Genomic DNA, 16,327 nt, shown 5'->3' on the forward strand with positions numbered 1-16,327 from the left:
ATCCCCGAGAACAGAATGCAGCCAGCCTGTGCCGTGTTCAGGCTGTACAGCAGGGTTCAGCTCTTCGCAAAACAGCTTTCACATGACTGGAGCAGAAGAAGATCCTGGAAGCACAGAGACTGGTGGCGAAAGCAGAGGAGAAGGGGAAACCGGACGGCCCCGCCTGCCCCGGTAACTCCTGCCCTGACGTTAAGCATTTGGAGACCATGGTGAACGCATCCTCAGGCCTTTTTCTTTAAAGTGCGCTACAAAACTTTGTGTCCCGAGAGATCAGCTCAGCTGGTGTTTTAGCAGTGCTGCATGGCTGGTATGGAAGGGCTGCGGGCACAGGAGCTCGCCTGCAGACGGGATCAGCTTTTTGGAACTGTTTCCTATAAAGTGCTGTGTCGACTGCTGCTACAGTGAGTAGAACAGTCCTAGCCAGACCCCCGGGTGCTTACTGGGATGTTTCAGCTGCTCTGTGGCTGTTAATTGGAAGTTTGTAAAATAAATAAATTACAAAAGTAATAAAAAAAAGACACTCCTGTCTGTTACACCTTAGTACAGGCAACCTGGGTTTGGATGCTTGTGGAAATACAGCTGTAGACTTCTGCGTGTCCTGCCTTGGCAAAGGGGTATCCAGGTGAGCTCGCCGGCTGCCTGGCACCCCTCGCTGTTCCAGAGTTCACCTTTGTTCCTCAGAGCTGAAGGACTTCCTAATGCAAAATACTGCTGTTAATTTCCGAGGTCTGTCTTGTGCACCAGCGTCTCCTTAGGGCTATTTTTGAAAGTCTGAATCGCCGTGGGCTTTATCCTTGATGAGGAGCAGTGCTGTTGGCATCTTTGAAAAGGAAAATCGGGGAGGAAAAGCAGTTAAAGCTGCATTTTAGAAATGCAGACCGTGACTTTTCTACGAGGATTTCTGCAGATGAGAGGAGCCTGGGCTCCTGTGATGCGTGTGGGAAACGGGCACGCACAGAAGCTTGCAAACTCTCCTGTTTTTATCTTAAGTAGGAGAATATCTGTTGTGATTATGTTGTAACCAACTTTGAGGACTCAAAGCATGTTATAAATTCAAATTGATGTTACTGCATCTCTCTGACAATCCATTTAAGTCTCCCAGGAAACAGTATGCTTTTCTTCCTATCTTTATTCAGGAAAATGAAGTGTGCAAAACCAAAAAATATCGAACATGACAGGTTTAATTTTTTAATGCACAGAAGCCGGGAAATGTAAAGCCGTGGCTTTTGGGAGCTGCACGTTGGCTCTCCTGGGAGGCTGCGCAGGGCTTTGCCTGCTGCTGAAAGCGCTGCCGCGGAGGTGGCTCACAGCTCTCCCGGCTGCCGGTGGCATTGGAGGGAACTGGCCTCCGGCGCAGGTGAGCACTGACTCATAAGGAGGCCCGAATGTCCCAGAGCGAAACCGTCGTGTGCTCAGAGACTCGGCTGCAAACTTATTTTTTAATTTGGTGCCGTGTATAGATGTTGTATTGATCCATAGCTTATGCCTTCGGGGGTTTTATTTCCGTGTTTACACACACGACTTTCCCCCACCTTCCCTTCAGCAACGGGCTATAGGTTCTGTCGTTTGCCACGTGTGAATTCAGCTCTTCTCGCAGACCTGGCTGAGAAAGATGCCCTGTGAAAGCCTGAGCCCTTCCCTTCTGAGCCACCAGAGACTTCCTGGGCCTGCACTGTAATTACTGTTAGGAACATTGTTAACTGTGTGGTTGACAGCTCGAGTTAAAACAAACTGCAGCCATCTGCCATGACAGTCATGCTTTCACCGCTCCGCTAAACGTGTGCTGTGTGTCCTTTACCGCGGCGTGCAGGTGAAGAAGCAGATTTTGGATGAGAAGATCTACTGTCCTCCTGAAGCTTCTGTCCTGCTGGCCTCCTACGCCGTCCAAGCCAAGGTAGGCACGGGGGGTTCTCCAGGGGCCTGCTGGTGCTGGTGGTGGGTTGGCGTTGCTCCTGGAAAGCGAGGCGCTTCGCGATGCGCCCGCTTCCCAAGGAAGAGGAAGGCAGGGAGAGCGGTTAGAGCCTGGGAAGTGAGGGGACTGCACTAGCGCTGTTGCCTGCCCTGCGCGCCTGGCTCCTGGCTGCTTTCAGACCTTGGACAGATTTTTGCTTTCTCTTTCCAGGACTCTGTAGTAAGCGCTCAACTTTCGAGCTGCAGTGCCTGCTCAAGTGTGGCTTACTGCTGGAGCAGGTGAATTCCCTGAGCCCGTGCTTTTTTGGATCTCCTCCCTGCTCTTGCCATTGTAGCCAGAGGCAAAGCAGCCGTGGGACTCACAGCTCCACTGCTTCCCCAGGATACTTGTCATCACGATAACTGCTTCATTTTGAGGGGCTACAGCTTGCCGCGTAAATGTTATTGCAGCGCTGAAGGGGTCCTCCTGGCTTCTCCCGTTGTCTGGGGTTTGACCTCGTTAGACAGTGGAAGAAGTCAGTGGTCACTAAGTTCCCCTCGTTCCTCAGCTGAACTCTGCTCCGTGTGTTTTGTGGAGGATTTATTTGGGAGAACGCTGGTTTCGGGTCTGGAGCGTGCAGCCCTGGACAGCTTGCAGCAGCCCACCGCAGAGGGGCTCCTGGGAGGGCGGGAGGCAGCCCGAGGTTCAGAAGTGAGGACGTTCTTGCGGGAGGGGAAGTAATTTATCCCTGGATATGCGGAACATGTCCTGCTGCTCAATTAACAAGTCTCCTAGCTAATCTCCAGTTTGTCTGTGTAAAGATAATGTCTTTGGAAAAGGAGTGGCTGGAGTCTGACGACAGCCCAGCTGTGTTGTCACTGTAGCCTCGTGGTCGGTTCTGACTCTCTGGGTGCAATTTAGGGAGATGTTTTGGCTCGCAGGGCCGGTGGCCGTGCCCTGGGTCTGCACTGTCTGCCTGTCCCCGAGGTGCCCGACTGTCGAGCGGTTTAGGAGGAGCAGGGTGGCTCTCTGCTCTGCGACACCCTCTTTGCTGACCGTGTGTGGGGGGGTCTGGCTCTGTTGCCTGAAGAGAGGGGCTGAGCCAGGCTGGTTGGGAACAGGGGCTGGTCCTTAGGGTTCCACCCTGGCTTGCTCCGGGTTGCCATAGAGTATTCCTCATAACCCTTTGCCTCATGCCCAGCTGGTCTGAACACAGCCCTGGGTGATGTGCAGCAGCGTTCTTTGGTGATGAAAGTTTGAATTTACTAGAAAAAGATGTTTTCTCCTCATAGTCAGAATGTTGATGAAACCGTACTTTGTCCGAGAGACTCATCAGCCAGGGAAAGACGAGTTGCTCTTAAAAATGTTTGTATTTGTGTGGAACATTCATCGCTCTTATTAGAGCGCATGAGTAAACACTTACTTGGCTTTTTCCCTGCTGACCTGCTGAGCTGAGGATATGTAGGGGATGACTGTTCCTGTTGCCAAAATGAATAAACCATTGGGTAAATATTGAGCGCTATTAACTCTTGGCCGTGACAGCTTCTGCTCGTGCACTCGGGAACAGCCTGTAATTTGGTACAGGACGGTTGTGCCGTCCCCTTGCTCTTCTTGCAGCGTGGCCGCTGACCTTGCACTCAGTAGCACGCTTGACAGTCGGCCGTCCGGAGGAGGTCAGCAGAGTCAGGGGAGTTCTCCTAACCTTGCGTGCCGTGATTCTGCACAGAGGTTGCGAGAAGGGGGATGCCTTTTCTGATCTTCGCCAGCGTGCTTTCATGACCTTGCTTTTCCTCGCTGCCGCTCCAGGCTAGCCGGGCTCCAGGCTGGGCTTCCCCTTCTGCTGTTCTGTTCAGTAAAGAGAAAGCTGAAAGCACGTCTGTGGTACGGAATTAGGAAGAAAGACGTTGCAGGTCATCTCCTGCCAGTTAAATAGGGTAATGATGTCCTTTCTGGACAAGAAAGCGGCCACTGAGCACAGTAATTTCCCTAATAACGTGCTGACTTGCGTGATTAGGGGCGTAATAGCTTGACAGAGAGGTGAGTTTGCATCCGATGTAGCCATTTGATTGACAGCCAGGTTGGTTCCTGCAGTCGTTGCACACCTACCTGCAATAACAAAGCAAAAAGAAAAGCTGCTTTATTTCTAGATTGTCATGTTCGTTTGGGGAGTTACTGTGGGCTTTCCCCTCTAGCCCTGCGTTCAAACCACCCACGCTGCTTTCAGATGGTGGAGGCGGTTCGGGTTTGAACCAGCCGGGAGAGACATGGAATCTGCTGCCAAACGCGGCCCAGCAGAAGATGGTGAGGTCCGGGAGGCTCTGCTGCTGCTTGCCCCCGAAACGCAGATCACTGCTGTGCGGCAGCCCTCTCGGCCCGGCAAAGCTTGCAGCACCAGCAAAGGGCTCTTCCACCCCGCCCCTCCATACAAACAACACTTGGGGTTAATAATTTGAAGCTGAACGTGCCTGTGTTTGTCCGGGACGATGTAAGCCGGGTGTGTGAACACGGTAGAGGCGACTTCCACGTGTGACCGTGAATATTAGTCATATAGCTCAGTGAGCAGGAGCTGAAATTCCACAGCAGTTTTGAAGGAATGGTTTCATTGAAAGGGTCTTTAGAAGTGTGTTTGCTGAATCATTTGAGCCAACTTACACTGAAATACTTGAGGCATTTGTTGATTTTTGACTTGTGAATAATTAATGTTCTCGTCCAGACTCCCTCTCGGTACAAATATTCCTGTGGGACGTGGCAATATTTTTCACCACATGAAAATCACATAATCCATACTGAGTCTTGGATCTCCACGGTAGATCACAACAGAAAATAATCGCATTAATCCTATTTGCTGCTATTTTCATCACCTAAAAATGATTTATTTTCTGCCTCTCCAAGGTTATTGGAGTTGTTTCCTTTGCCAGTGCCACGTTTTTGTGGCTGTTCCCATTTGATATGGGTTCAAGGGGCGTGTACCTGCAATGCGCTGCTTGCTGAGGAGCTCCACGCATCTGTAGACCTTGGAAGACAGGCAGTTGCCGCTGCTCAGCACCCTCTCGAACGAAATCCGTGGCGGTTTTGTGATATTAATTGCAGTCGGAGCCGGTGTTGATTGTTGCATGCTTCCTTCGCATCTGCGTTGGCTCCAGATCAATATTTGCGCCTTTAATCCCCGCTTGTCTGCGAGACGTTGCTCGCTGGGCTGCGGGGAGGGCGTACGTGCAGGCTTCTGATGCTGAGCTCTGGTCTGAGTGCCCAACGCGATGGTTGTGGCGTTGGAAGGAGGCTGAGATGGAAAGCTCCCCGACTGACTACGTGACTGCCCTGTGTGTGTCTTGGTTGGAAAAACGGTCACCATTTTGTACTTCCCGAGCCAGGTGTTTTCAGAGCAGCGGGGAGGGAAGGGCTGGCTCCCCTGCGACAGGAGTGACCCGAGCAAACGTCACTGGGGCTTGTGTCACTGGGTGGTGTCGCTGCAGAAGCCCTGTTTGCCAGGTGAAGGAGAATCGCAGCATTTCGCGTACGTGCCTCGCAGCCGTCGTCCTCTCCTCTTGAACTTGCTAGGTTATTTGAGGTGCCATTTTCTGGCGGCTTCCTGCCCTCTGACGCTGTGCAGGAGGTAAACTCATTTTCACATGCACTGCAGGGACACTCGGCTTTTCAATCTGTTAATAAGCAGTTTTATTTCTCAGTTACTTTATACGCTGGTCAGAAAGATGTAAATCTAAACAAATACGAGTAATTACTGGTTGCACTTAACAAATCTGAATTGGATTCCATGACCCAGTGGAGCCATGGACCCTTCGGCAGAAAAGCTGACACCTGCCTGAGAGGAGCCTGTCAAACTCCTGGAATTTTTTTTGGGGTTTGTTCGTTAGGGTGATGAGCAGCGACGGAGAAGCCACCATCTGCCTCACCCAAATTCACAGAGTCCCAGCATGGCAGGGGTTGTCAGGGCCCTCTGTGGGTCACCCAGCCCAGCCCCCTGCCCAAGCAGGGTCACCCAGAGCAGGCTGCACAGCACCGCGGCCAGGCGGGTCTGGAATATCTCCAGAGAAGGAGACTCCACAGCCTCCCTGGGCAGCCTGGGCCAGGGCTCCATCACCCTCAGAGGGAAGAAGTTCTTCCCCGTGTTCAGACGGAACAAATTACCGGCGTCGATCTGTCTTTGGGGACAGGTCCTTGTCTGTATCGTGACTCCCTGACCCACTGCTGGTGGGATCCAAGGGCCTGGCAGCTATGGAGTGAGCCTTTCCCTGCAGTGGAGAAAGTGGGGCTTGGGCATGGTCATGAGGGTAGAATGGTTCGGTTGGAAGGTGCCTACAGCGAGCAGCTCGTTCAACTGGTGCACAGATGGTGGACGTCAGCTGATGATGGGAAGCTTTGTGCTGCTTCCACCTCTGCTGCCTGAGTAGGAGGAGGGTGCTAGTTTCTATTAGCAATCAAATGACCAAGAAAATACTGTTATTAATTTTACCAAGCAGCGTATGTTCTTTGCTCTGCCAGGTTGTGACAGGAAGGGTGTAAGCAGTCTGCATTTGCTGTCTCCCCGAGGGGTGGATGTGTAAGGGCGAAGAGTTGTGCTTGCTCGTGTGGTTAACATGGAGCGGGCACCGTGTCTGTGCTTCTTTCCAGTACGGCGATTACGATCCCAACGTTCACAAGCGAGGCTTCTTGGCGCAAGAGGAGCTGCTTCCAAAGCGGGTAAGGCGCTCAGCCGAGCAGAGGAGTCGGTGTCCAAGCCTGGGGGTGTTTGGTGTAACAGAGCCCTGTGCGGAGAGGGTCTCTGGAGGGCTGCCTGAGGGGTGCACCCTGCTTTGCTGCCCTTGGGCTTCCTTACCAAGGCAAACAGTCCAAAAAGATGTGTGGAGGGAGGAGAATTCGGTCTCTGATATATTTTAATATAAGCAGAAGCGCATGTTGTCTCCCTTCTCACAGTCTCATCCTGCCTGCGTCCCCTCGCAGTGGCTTGGGGACAGTGCTTGGAAGGGCTGGGCGGTGGCAGGCTGCGGGGCTGAGCGGGTCCTGCTGCTGGTCGCCTGTCTGGAGGTGGACGTGGTGCTGGGGTGTTCCTGGCTGCCTTGCTGGCTAAGGAGGCTGGCGAGGGCGGCAGTGTGACCTGGGCTCTGTCTCACCTTGTGTCTCAGGTGATAAACCTGTACCAGATGACTCCAGAGATGTGGGAGGAAAGGATAACAGCCTGGTACGCGGAGCACCGAGGCAGAGCGAGGTGAGCGTCTGCCAGAGCGGTGGGTCAGGGTCAGGCCCCTCGCCTGAAGAGTCACGAGGGGTTTGGGGACTCGGGCTGGTGATGGGTGAGCTCTGCTGACAGCAGCGTTAATCCCAGCACGTCCCTGCAGCAGACTTGCGAAGGGCAAAGGGCTCTCTTTGCTCTAAGTGTGCCCCGCTGTCCCCTGGTCACTGGTGGGGTCCTCGAGAGAGCTAGGACGGGTGCTTGGTGAGGGGCAGGGAGGCAGGCGGCCCTGTCTGCAGGGGGGGTCGGGGTGCTCTTTGGGCCAGGAAAGGAAACGGGGCTGCAGACTGGTGAGGTGTGTTGCTGCCTCGGGTGGGACGATGCTCCTTCCAGGGGGTACGCCGAAAGTCAGACGGGTCTGAACCAGGGCCCTCCTGGCCAGGGATTCCCTCTGTGTGCTGTGGGGCCGGGAGACGGACCGAGCACGGCGTGAAGTGCTGCATCTTGCTGCGCAGGCGTCAGCAGCCCTTAAGATGCTGGCAGGCTGCGGAGGGGGATTTGCTCTTGGACTTTATTGATCCTGCCAGCAAAGACAAGCTTGACCTGCACGATAGAGAGCGCCCAGGCTTTAAAGCCTGCTGAGTGCTTAGGATCAGGAAGAGCAGCCATCCCCCTCTCTGATTCTGCCAAGCATCGTAACACTGGCCTTCTTTTATCTGACAGGGATGAAGCTGAAATGGAGTATTTGAAGATAGCTCAGGACTTGGAGATGTACGGAGTGAATTATTTTGCGATTAGGGTGAGTGCAGGTTCTGGGCCGTGTTTGCTTGTCGGCATAGCTCTGGTGTTAGTCTCCATCTTTTGTGTTGCTGTGAGACTGGCCAAGCGGAGCCTTGGCGAGCCAGCAGACCTGGGAGGTGGCTGCGGCGCGTTGGTGAGAGTCCCTGCTGCAGCGTGCTTGGCTGCGAGCTGCCGGCGAGGCAGGAGCTCGCTGAATGTGCAGTGCTGGTGGGTCACTGCTCAGGGCTGGGCGGTGAAGCGAACGGTGGCCCGTCTCAGCCCCTCCAAGTGGAATAAAAGGGTTTTCTGCTCTTTTCTTTCCTGCCGTAGAATAAAAAGGGCACCGAACTGCTCCTTGGAGTTGACGCCTTGGGTCTTCACATTTATGACCCAGACAACAGGTTGACCCCTAAAATCTCCTTTCCGTGGAACGAAATCCGGAATATCTCATACAGTGATAAAGAGGTATGGAGATGTTTTCCCTCTTCCCCAAGAGCAGTAAGAACACAACTGCGATTTTAAAATGATTTCTCTTAGCTTCTCTTTCCACTGTGCTTGCCGTCACCAGCTTAGCGAGGGGCAGTTCCAATTGAAACCTTAATTCCAAGCCTCTCTGAAGCCGTCCAGGAGTGGGCGTACAAGAGGTCAGCTGGGAGCCATTCTCCTGCTTGGTTTGAGTGTACGCTCAAACCCACTATGTAATTTCTTTCAAAAAACAGAATTGCTGTTGAATTGCTTAGCCCAAATATCAAAGTTCAGAAGCTGAGATCTGTTTTACTGTATCTATTATGGTATAGATTACTGTGTATGTACACTGTGTTATGAAATACAGTGAGGTGTATTCCTGGCGAGCAGAGCTCCTGCCTCTTGCGATAGCATTACATCATCTTGAGTTTTCAGGCTGTTGGGCTTGGCAGAACAGCTGGAATCTTTGTAGGGAGTTGAGTAATTTAAGACCACTATTGGATAGGTATTTATTAAATCCAGAGCATAAATATGAATCTTCTGAATCACCGGCCACCAAACCTAGTTGAGAATAGCTGTGAAATTGGCTGTGGAGGGGAAGCTGATCTGCTCAATTTTCAGTCAGAGCGAGCTGCTTGAAGAAAATCAGCTGCCTTCATGGTAAGGGAGAAAACTAACTTCTTAATTAAATATTGTTTTCCAACCTAAACGTGATATTGATCAGGGTAAAAGCTAAAGGTTTCTCATCAGCTGCACTTATTGCATGTCTTGTGATGTTTTATATCTAGTAAGGCCGTGGTGGAATTCCCTTCACTTGTTTTACTCCTTAAAAATGAAGAGCTTCACAACGCTGCAGAACAGCCCAGCCCTTAGTGACTGGCGCAGGCTTTCCCGCCCGGGGCAGATGGGTGCAGCGGAAGCTGTCTGCTCAGGCATTGCCTCAGAAAGCCGGGGCCGAAGCCTCCGTAACCAGGCCATGACCCAAGGCTGTAATAGAGCTTTCCCTTGGGGGAAGGCACTGCCACCTTCCATCAGGTCGATCGTCTGTGCAGTCAGATGACCGCAAGCGGACCTGACATGATGGTAAACAGGCTTAATAGCTGGGTACGACAGCCAGCTCCGCCGGCGCAACAGAGGGGCTTAATCTGCCGTGACAAAGACTGACTGTTTACGTGGAACTGAACTTCCCCTCCTGGCATATTTCTGCTGTTGCTTTCAATGGCTGGTGCGGGTTCTGCCGGAGCCTGAGTCCGGGGACATTCACACGCGTCTGCCTGTGTGAAAGCCTTAAGAGATTGGCTCTTAAACTGCCAAAACGAAACACCGCCGGGGCGAGTTCTGCTGAGCCCTTTTCAGGCAGTACAGTGTATTGACAAATAGCCCTGCTTTAATGGACTCAGACTGCCTGCTCCAGCGCTGTCTCTTCAGCCGGTTATTTTTGTAGTGTGGGGGGGAGTGATGGAATGGATGCGTGCCTTCTAAAAAATGCGATGTTGTGGAGCACTTCAGCTCTTCAAGTATCCTTCTGTTAGGCCAGCCTTCCGTCTGTCCAGGGGCTGTATTTACCGAAACTCTGGAGCCGGGCGATGCTGCCTGTGCCCTCTTGAGAGGCCGGCTGTGGGAACGCTCTTCGGAGAGCATGGACCCAGGCTGTGGTTACAGCTGTTTGGTTGGCACACGGAGTGTGAATACAAGTCGGAGTGAGGGAGCAATATTTTGAGTTGCGGAGCAGTCTTGTGACATGGCTGGCTTCTGGAGAACCAAATGTGTGGAAAATCCTTCTGGGGAGCCCGCATGAGCAGAGGTGTCTACGGGAGGGACAGCAGCTCCTGGTGCTATGTTCCGAAGGCAATCCTCCTGGGCATCCATCGGGCAGCTGAGCAGGTTCCTCCTCCACTCTGAGTTTCTGCTGTAGCTTCTCTGTTCCTTCAGCTGCCAGGAGAGCAGCATCTTGCCTTTCCTCGGGAGGTGCTGAGCCGGCTGTGCCCTCCGCAAGGTGCTCTGCAGAGGAGGCGGGCTGTTGGGCGTTGCGGTCTGTAGGTGGACAGCACTCCTGTTGCTTCTGTGGCACTCGGGTTTTCCTGGCCGGGGGAATGGTTGTCTCCTTGGTTGCTTTTGATACTAAGTTCTCTTGCTTGGCTGAAAGCCACGGGGCCAGCTCTCAGCCTTGTTTGTCTGACACTGCCGACCTCCTCGGAGCCAAAGCTTTCAGTGAGACTTTTATAGCTGTGTTTTCATTAAATGCACCGCTCTCCGATAACTCTCTCCCTCTTTATTTTTTCCTTTTCAGTTTACGATTAAGCCATTGGACAAAAAGATTGATGTTTTTAAATTCAATTCATCAAAGCTGCGTGTGAATAAGCTGGTAAGTCTACAGACAGAGTAATTGTTATCGCCTGCAGCAGTAGTTTCTGCCGGCAGTACGAGACAGTGTTCTTCTGGGGCTTTTCCTTCGAGCAGTTGGAGGGAGCGTGCTGGCCTTACTGGACCGTAGATGTGATTTGGTATAGCAGTTACTACTCGGTCGTAGCCTCTAGAAGAGGAGGGGGAAGCCCAAGCCAAGCTGCTTCCCGGATCTTCTTCCCCCTCTCCTGTTTTTGTGCTCGCTCTCTGAGCTCGCGGGTTACAGCTGACCTGCATGGCGGAAGCGCTTCGTAAGTAAAACTCTCTCATCACCCCCGTCTTTGCTCCAGATCCCCCTTTCTTCTCCTGCGGATCTTTTCCGTTCTGCCCTGTGACGTAGATTCTGCCTGTTTTGGGATGCACCGTTACTAGAGTCGCAGTCCTGGCTTTTTCCCAGGCTGGTCCCCTCTGAGGATGCTCTTGTGCGAGGGTGGAGGGGGCTGCGTTGAGCTCTTCTCTTCAGCATCCGTGTTAAAGGCCAGCTTGAGCTGACGTTCCGGATTTGGTATCTGGAGGAGCTGCGATCCAGATTCTGTCATGGCTGTGCACCGTGTTGAGATGCACGAGGGATCTGCAGAAGGGGATATTTTTCCCATCGTTGTCGGAGAGAGAGCGGGACTTCACTGCCGTGGTTATAGGCTGTCCTGTACTTCACGTGCCGCAGGGAGGCAGGGCTTCCTGCCAGAGGCCTCATCGCTGCGCTCATCGGGTTCACAGCCCTGTAGCTCCTCTGACTCCAGAGAAGTAATTCGTGGCTTGTGAAGTGGAAGACGGGCATGTGACTCAGTCCTTTAGAAAAGAATCTGAGTTTAGAAACCTGCTTTTATTGCTGTAAAGAGCTTTCACTCTTTTGTGTACCCACCCCTTTGCTAATCCTCCTCTGCTACTGCCACCTTCCTTGTCTTCCTCCTTGAGTACCAGAGGAAACTACATTGGTGCTCACAACCCTTCAGCACAGGTATCTGAAGAAGTCCAAGGAAGTTTTTGATAAGCTGTCTGTTGCATGGAGTCTTCTCCAAGACAGAAAGTGGTTTTCCATCTTTTTTTTTTTAATCTCAATGCTTTAAATGTGCATTTGGGAGAAGGTGCAATGTCACCTTGAACCTAAAGAAAGGGGACAGTGAGAACCAGGGAACCGGCTGGAGCTGCAGAAGTCTTTGTTTCCTTGTTTGACCTAATGCCGTTTTGGGGCTGGTGTAAAACTTGCTGGAACTGTGCTGTGCTGGCTGCACAGAAACCAGAAAACGGGTCTGCAAAGAGCTGGTGGCCCCAGACCCAGTGTTTGGTGTGGGGCTCAGGCTGTGCTTTGGCTCCCTGCCCCTCACGTGGGTACGAGAGCTCTCAGGGTTTGAGATCGGTGGGTGGAAGTGCTTCCAAGCACCAAACCAAAGCAGTTCTAGTGTTTCTGTGTGTCAGGAATACAAACTGCCTCATCGTCATGGCGTGTACAGCTGTTTCTCTCCGCTCTTCACCCCTGATTGGAATAGATTCTTCAGCTGTGTATTGGAAACCACGACCTGTTCATGAGGAGGAGAAAGGCAGACTCGTTGGAGGTCCAGCAGATGAAGGCGCAGGCCAGGGAGGAGAAAGCCAGGAAGCAGGTGAGAGACATCTCGTACAGCTAGACCGTGAGCCAAAATCAGAAATGCAAATGGGTTTGGGAAGGAACAGTCTCTGGAATGCCATCAAGCACACGGAGCAGCTTTGAGGGAAGGTTTGGCTGAACATCTCTTTTTAGTAGCCTGCTCCCAGCTCGCCGGTTGTTCTCAGCTTGGCTCTGTAGGTTGGTGGCAGCCTGAGTCCGGCCCCCACGCTTAGGAACAAAACTGGGAGGAGAATTGGGGTGTCCTGCAAGTGTGTGTCCATTGTCCCTGCCTCGCTTTATGCCTGGGCCCCGTAGCCGGAACGTGTAGTGTATTGAGGCAGTTGCGTGTAATTAGAGCAGGGGCTGTGAGGGGGAGCTGAGCTTTGGCGTAGCTCTTCACCTTTTTTCCTAATTACATGGTGATGGAATGCACGCCGACATTGCAGGGCGTGCAGCCTGCATGCTAATTCGGTGCTGGCCTCCTCTGTGTGCCGCGGGTCAGCCCAGGCGGCGAGGACGGCTCTTTGGAGGCAGCGGCGTGTAGCCGATGAGCATATATCAGCAAATTGGATTGTATGAATCATTGTTTTCTGCTCGTAGACCTTTTCTACTTGCTGAAACCCGCACAGCTAATCTGAGTACTGGTGCTTAGAATATAAATGTCCGTTTCGCAGTGAAGCCGCTAGATAGCAGCAGAAGAAACCAAAGCAGTCGCTTGCACCCGGGAGGGTCGTCTTCTCAAGGGGCTGCTGAGCTGATGGATTCGAGCATGTCCACAGAGGTGCCTGCGCGGTGCCGGACGTGGTGTTGGGGTGCTCAGCTGACCGGGAGGTGTGGCGTGGCTTGTCTTGCAGGCACCTCCTGAAGCAGTTCTCCTCCCTGTGGCTTGTGGGGTGGCAGGAGAGGACAGGACAGGAGTCGCTGCGAGGATAACCAGGCCAGCTCCCCTGGGGAAGAGGGGCTGTTTGCTTCTCATGGGGATTCCTCTGGTCAGGAAGGAGTTGGCGTTAGTGTGCGAGAGGTCCTCCTTGGAAAGAGCAGCGTGGTGTCCAAGCGCTGGTGGCTTCAGGGACAGGATTTACAGTCTGGTGGGTCTTGGATGCGTGTGGAGAACACCAGCAAGACCTGAGATCCTGTGCTTAGTTGGGCTGCCGGGAGAGGCAAGGGCGCTGAGAGTGAGCAGCAGCTTATCGCTTCGCATGAACTCGCAAATCCAGAGCGCTTATGCTCTACGGGAAAGGTCAGGCTTCTGCTTGGGTTGGCTGCCCTCTCCCGAGCCGTGCTGTCTCGCCTGCTCTCTCCTCCCTCCCCAGCATCCACAGTTCTTAACTGGCTCCAGATAGCCCTTTTATATCATCGATTCTTGTTAATGGAAGTCCTGAGAGGGATGCAGATCGTAATGATAATTAATGAGGGGAACCTTTAATAGAAGGAAGCAGAGCTGTTAGAGCAGTGGGCGTCCTGCTTTCAGAACGCAGTTGGTGTCCAAGGAGCAGAGAAATGTGTCTTGTCGCACTTATTTCCCTTATTAAACCCAGCAGGTGGCCCGTGCTGTGAGTCCTAGCTGCAGCCTGCATATTTATAACGCACCCATCTCTGTCGTGCTGGAGTGCTTCAGCTCGGTGTGTTAATTAGCCCGCCGGCTCCCTTTGGGCGCTTGGCGAGCGGAGAGGCAGTTGTTGGGCACACTGTGTCTGCGTGACACTCTCAGCATCTTCTGGGAAGAGGTGGCACGATGCTGGTGGGTTGTCTCAGTGTAGCTTAGCTCTTCCCCTGCTGGAGAAGCATTGCTGTTTCCTGCGGACTGAGCTGGAGGGACAGAGTTTATTGTGTTTAGGAATTGGTAGAGGTGGTCACGCTCCTTGTGATCGCCCCTGTAAATGAGAGGAAGTGAAGTTTCCAGCATGTTGGGTTAGAAGTCTGGTCAAAAACAGCAGCTATCCATGTCCTTCAAACTGCTGCCTTGTGATGTGTCTGTCTTTGATAGTTTGAAGATGCCCTCAGACTGCCTTTAAGCCCAGTCTTGCCGCTGTTCAACTTGCCGTGAGGAACTCTAGGCTTAGCTGGAGCTCTTGGGACCCCGCTTGCCCAAGTCAGCGCAGGAGGGTGCTGTGTGGGGACGTGGTCATCTGCGGGCAGCTTGTGGGGCAGCGCTGTGGGTCATAGCCTGATCGGGGGGAGGTAGGGGTCGTCTCAGGAATGGCGCTTTTTGGGGGAGCAGGGTGTGTCAGGTCACCACCCGTTTAGTGAAGTTCCTCATGTTGGTGAGCAGAGAGGAGGCAGCAGTGCAGTCCTGCGCTCTAACCCCTGCGTAGCGACCTTTTCTCATCCTGTGGAAAGCCTTGCTAATGTGCGTGATTTCTCCTCACCTTCCCTGCTACCTTTTTTCTAGATGGAACGGCAGCGCCTGGCCCGTGAGAAGCAAATGAGAGAAGAGGCTGAGAGGACGAGGGATGAGCTGGAGAGAAGGCTGATGCAATTAAAGGAAGAGGCAACGATGGCCAACGAGGCTCTGGTAGGTCTCCGGGAGTTGTTTCCCACTGTTCCTCGCTCTTTCCACTGCTGAAGCGTTTTAGGAGGCACCCTGTGACTGTCCTGTGGCTGCTCTCAAGCTGCTGCTGGTGGGTGGTGATCGGGAGGCTGGGTGGAGCTGATTCCATCCTGCTGGCCCGCTGTGGGAGGAGCGCAAAGGAGGGTGATTTGGGACAGAGCCTGGGCACTGCCAGGTCCTGGCTGCAGGAGGCTGCAGGCTGTCATGGAGAGGAGACGGACTCCGGGCCGTGGCGGGCATGTGGAGTGAGCAGCTGGGTGCCCTGCTCCGGGGGCTGTAAGCACATTCGGGGTGACGTTCCTTGGGCTTGGTGGCTTCACGTGCCTTCATTCCCAGATGAGGTCTGAAGAGACAGCAGACTTGCTGGCTGAGAAGGCTCAGATCACGGAGGAGGAGGCCAAGCTCCTGGCTCAGAAAGCAGCTGAGGCTGAACAGGAGATGCAGCGAATCAAGGCCACAGCCATCCGGACGGAGGAGGAGAAGCGGCTGATGGAACAGAAGGTGCTAGAGGCAGAGATGTTGGCACTGAAAATGGCCGAGGAGTCGGAGAGGAGGTCAGAGGGTACAACCTTGCAGCTGCCTCTGCTTTGCTTTCCAGCCCGCTTCTGACTTAGCTGAGAGAGTGGCTCGTGCCTTTCGTTAGTCTGTGCGACGGTTTGCAGTGATCCTTTGCCATCCCGTGCCTGTACGACAGCAAATGGTCCCAGGGCTTGGCTGGTTTCTCTCTCCGTCTCGCTGTTTGCCACAGCTGAGCTGTGCCCGAGTGGGAAACGGTGCTGGCAGAGCAGTGGTGGCCCTGAGCTTTCCCTGGGTTGGAGCTGGAGACCTGTCTCTGCAGCCTTCTTTGGGAGCGGTGTGGTGGTGAGAGCAGCAGGGAAAGGGGCCATCAGCTCACGGGGGAGAAGGTGCTGTGCTCCTTGGCACTCTGCCTGCCGCGCCCCGACAGCTCTGCTTTCGGGTGATGGCTGCAAACACCCACTCCGTTCCCCAAAGTATTTTTTGACAACATTAATAGCACTTGGTTTTGTGTTTGGTGATTTTTTTTTTCTCTGGATGGTAGATCTACATTTCCTATTTTCTCTGTATTCCTCTGTTTACTTCTCAGTTGTTTAGTTCTCCTTACCAGTCGTGAGGTCTCTGTTTCGGGTTAGCCTTGAGGTCTCCCTAGTTCCCAGAGTCCTTGCTTCTTGTTCAAACTGCTGTTCCCATCCTCTTGATACCAGAGCCCAGGTCCCATGGGGCGTTTGGTGGTGAGCAAGTAAAAGAGAATTCTTGCTTCCTTCCGACTGATTACTCCTTTCCGTGTGAAAGCTGGTTTGGTGGCAGCCCTTCCACTTGGATGAGCACTGCACTTGTCCTCCATCTCTTCTTGCGTTGGTCTCTGTCTTGTGAGGTCTCCACTCAAGTTTCAGTCCATCAGAGAAAGCTTCCTTCCCTCCTTTGGCTTTCTCCTTGCGGGGGGGG

General features: G+C 53.2%; 1 protein-coding gene across 7 annotated transcripts in view; it reads left to right on the forward strand.

Moving 5' to 3' along the window:
- The window catches only part of NF2 (NF2, moesin-ezrin-radixin like (MERLIN) tumor suppressor), a 53,052-nt gene that overhangs the window by 13,842 nt on the left and 22,883 nt on the right, over positions 1–16,327 (forward strand). For all 7 annotated transcript variants that reach the window (XM_075434398.1, XM_075434397.1, XM_075434396.1 and 4 more), the window contains exons 4-12: positions 1,811–1,894; positions 6,521–6,589; positions 7,033–7,115; positions 7,803–7,878; positions 8,190–8,324; positions 10,615–10,689; positions 12,215–12,328; positions 14,705–14,827; positions 15,200–15,417. In XM_075434398.1, the coding sequence (XP_075290513.1) occupies positions 1,811–1,894; positions 6,521–6,589; positions 7,033–7,115; positions 7,803–7,878; positions 8,190–8,324; positions 10,615–10,689; positions 12,215–12,328; positions 14,705–14,827; positions 15,200–15,417 (977 nt within the window). The remainder of the gene's footprint in view (positions 1–1,810; positions 1,895–6,520; positions 6,590–7,032; positions 7,116–7,802; positions 7,879–8,189; positions 8,325–10,614; positions 10,690–12,214; positions 12,329–14,704; positions 14,828–15,199; positions 15,418–16,327) is intronic.

This window comes from Opisthocomus hoazin, chromosome 13 (assembly GCF_030867145.1).
Source record: "Opisthocomus hoazin isolate bOpiHoa1 chromosome 13, bOpiHoa1.hap1, whole genome shotgun sequence".
In the NCBI taxonomy this organism is placed as follows: domain Eukaryota; kingdom Metazoa; phylum Chordata; class Aves; order Opisthocomiformes; family Opisthocomidae; genus Opisthocomus; species Opisthocomus hoazin.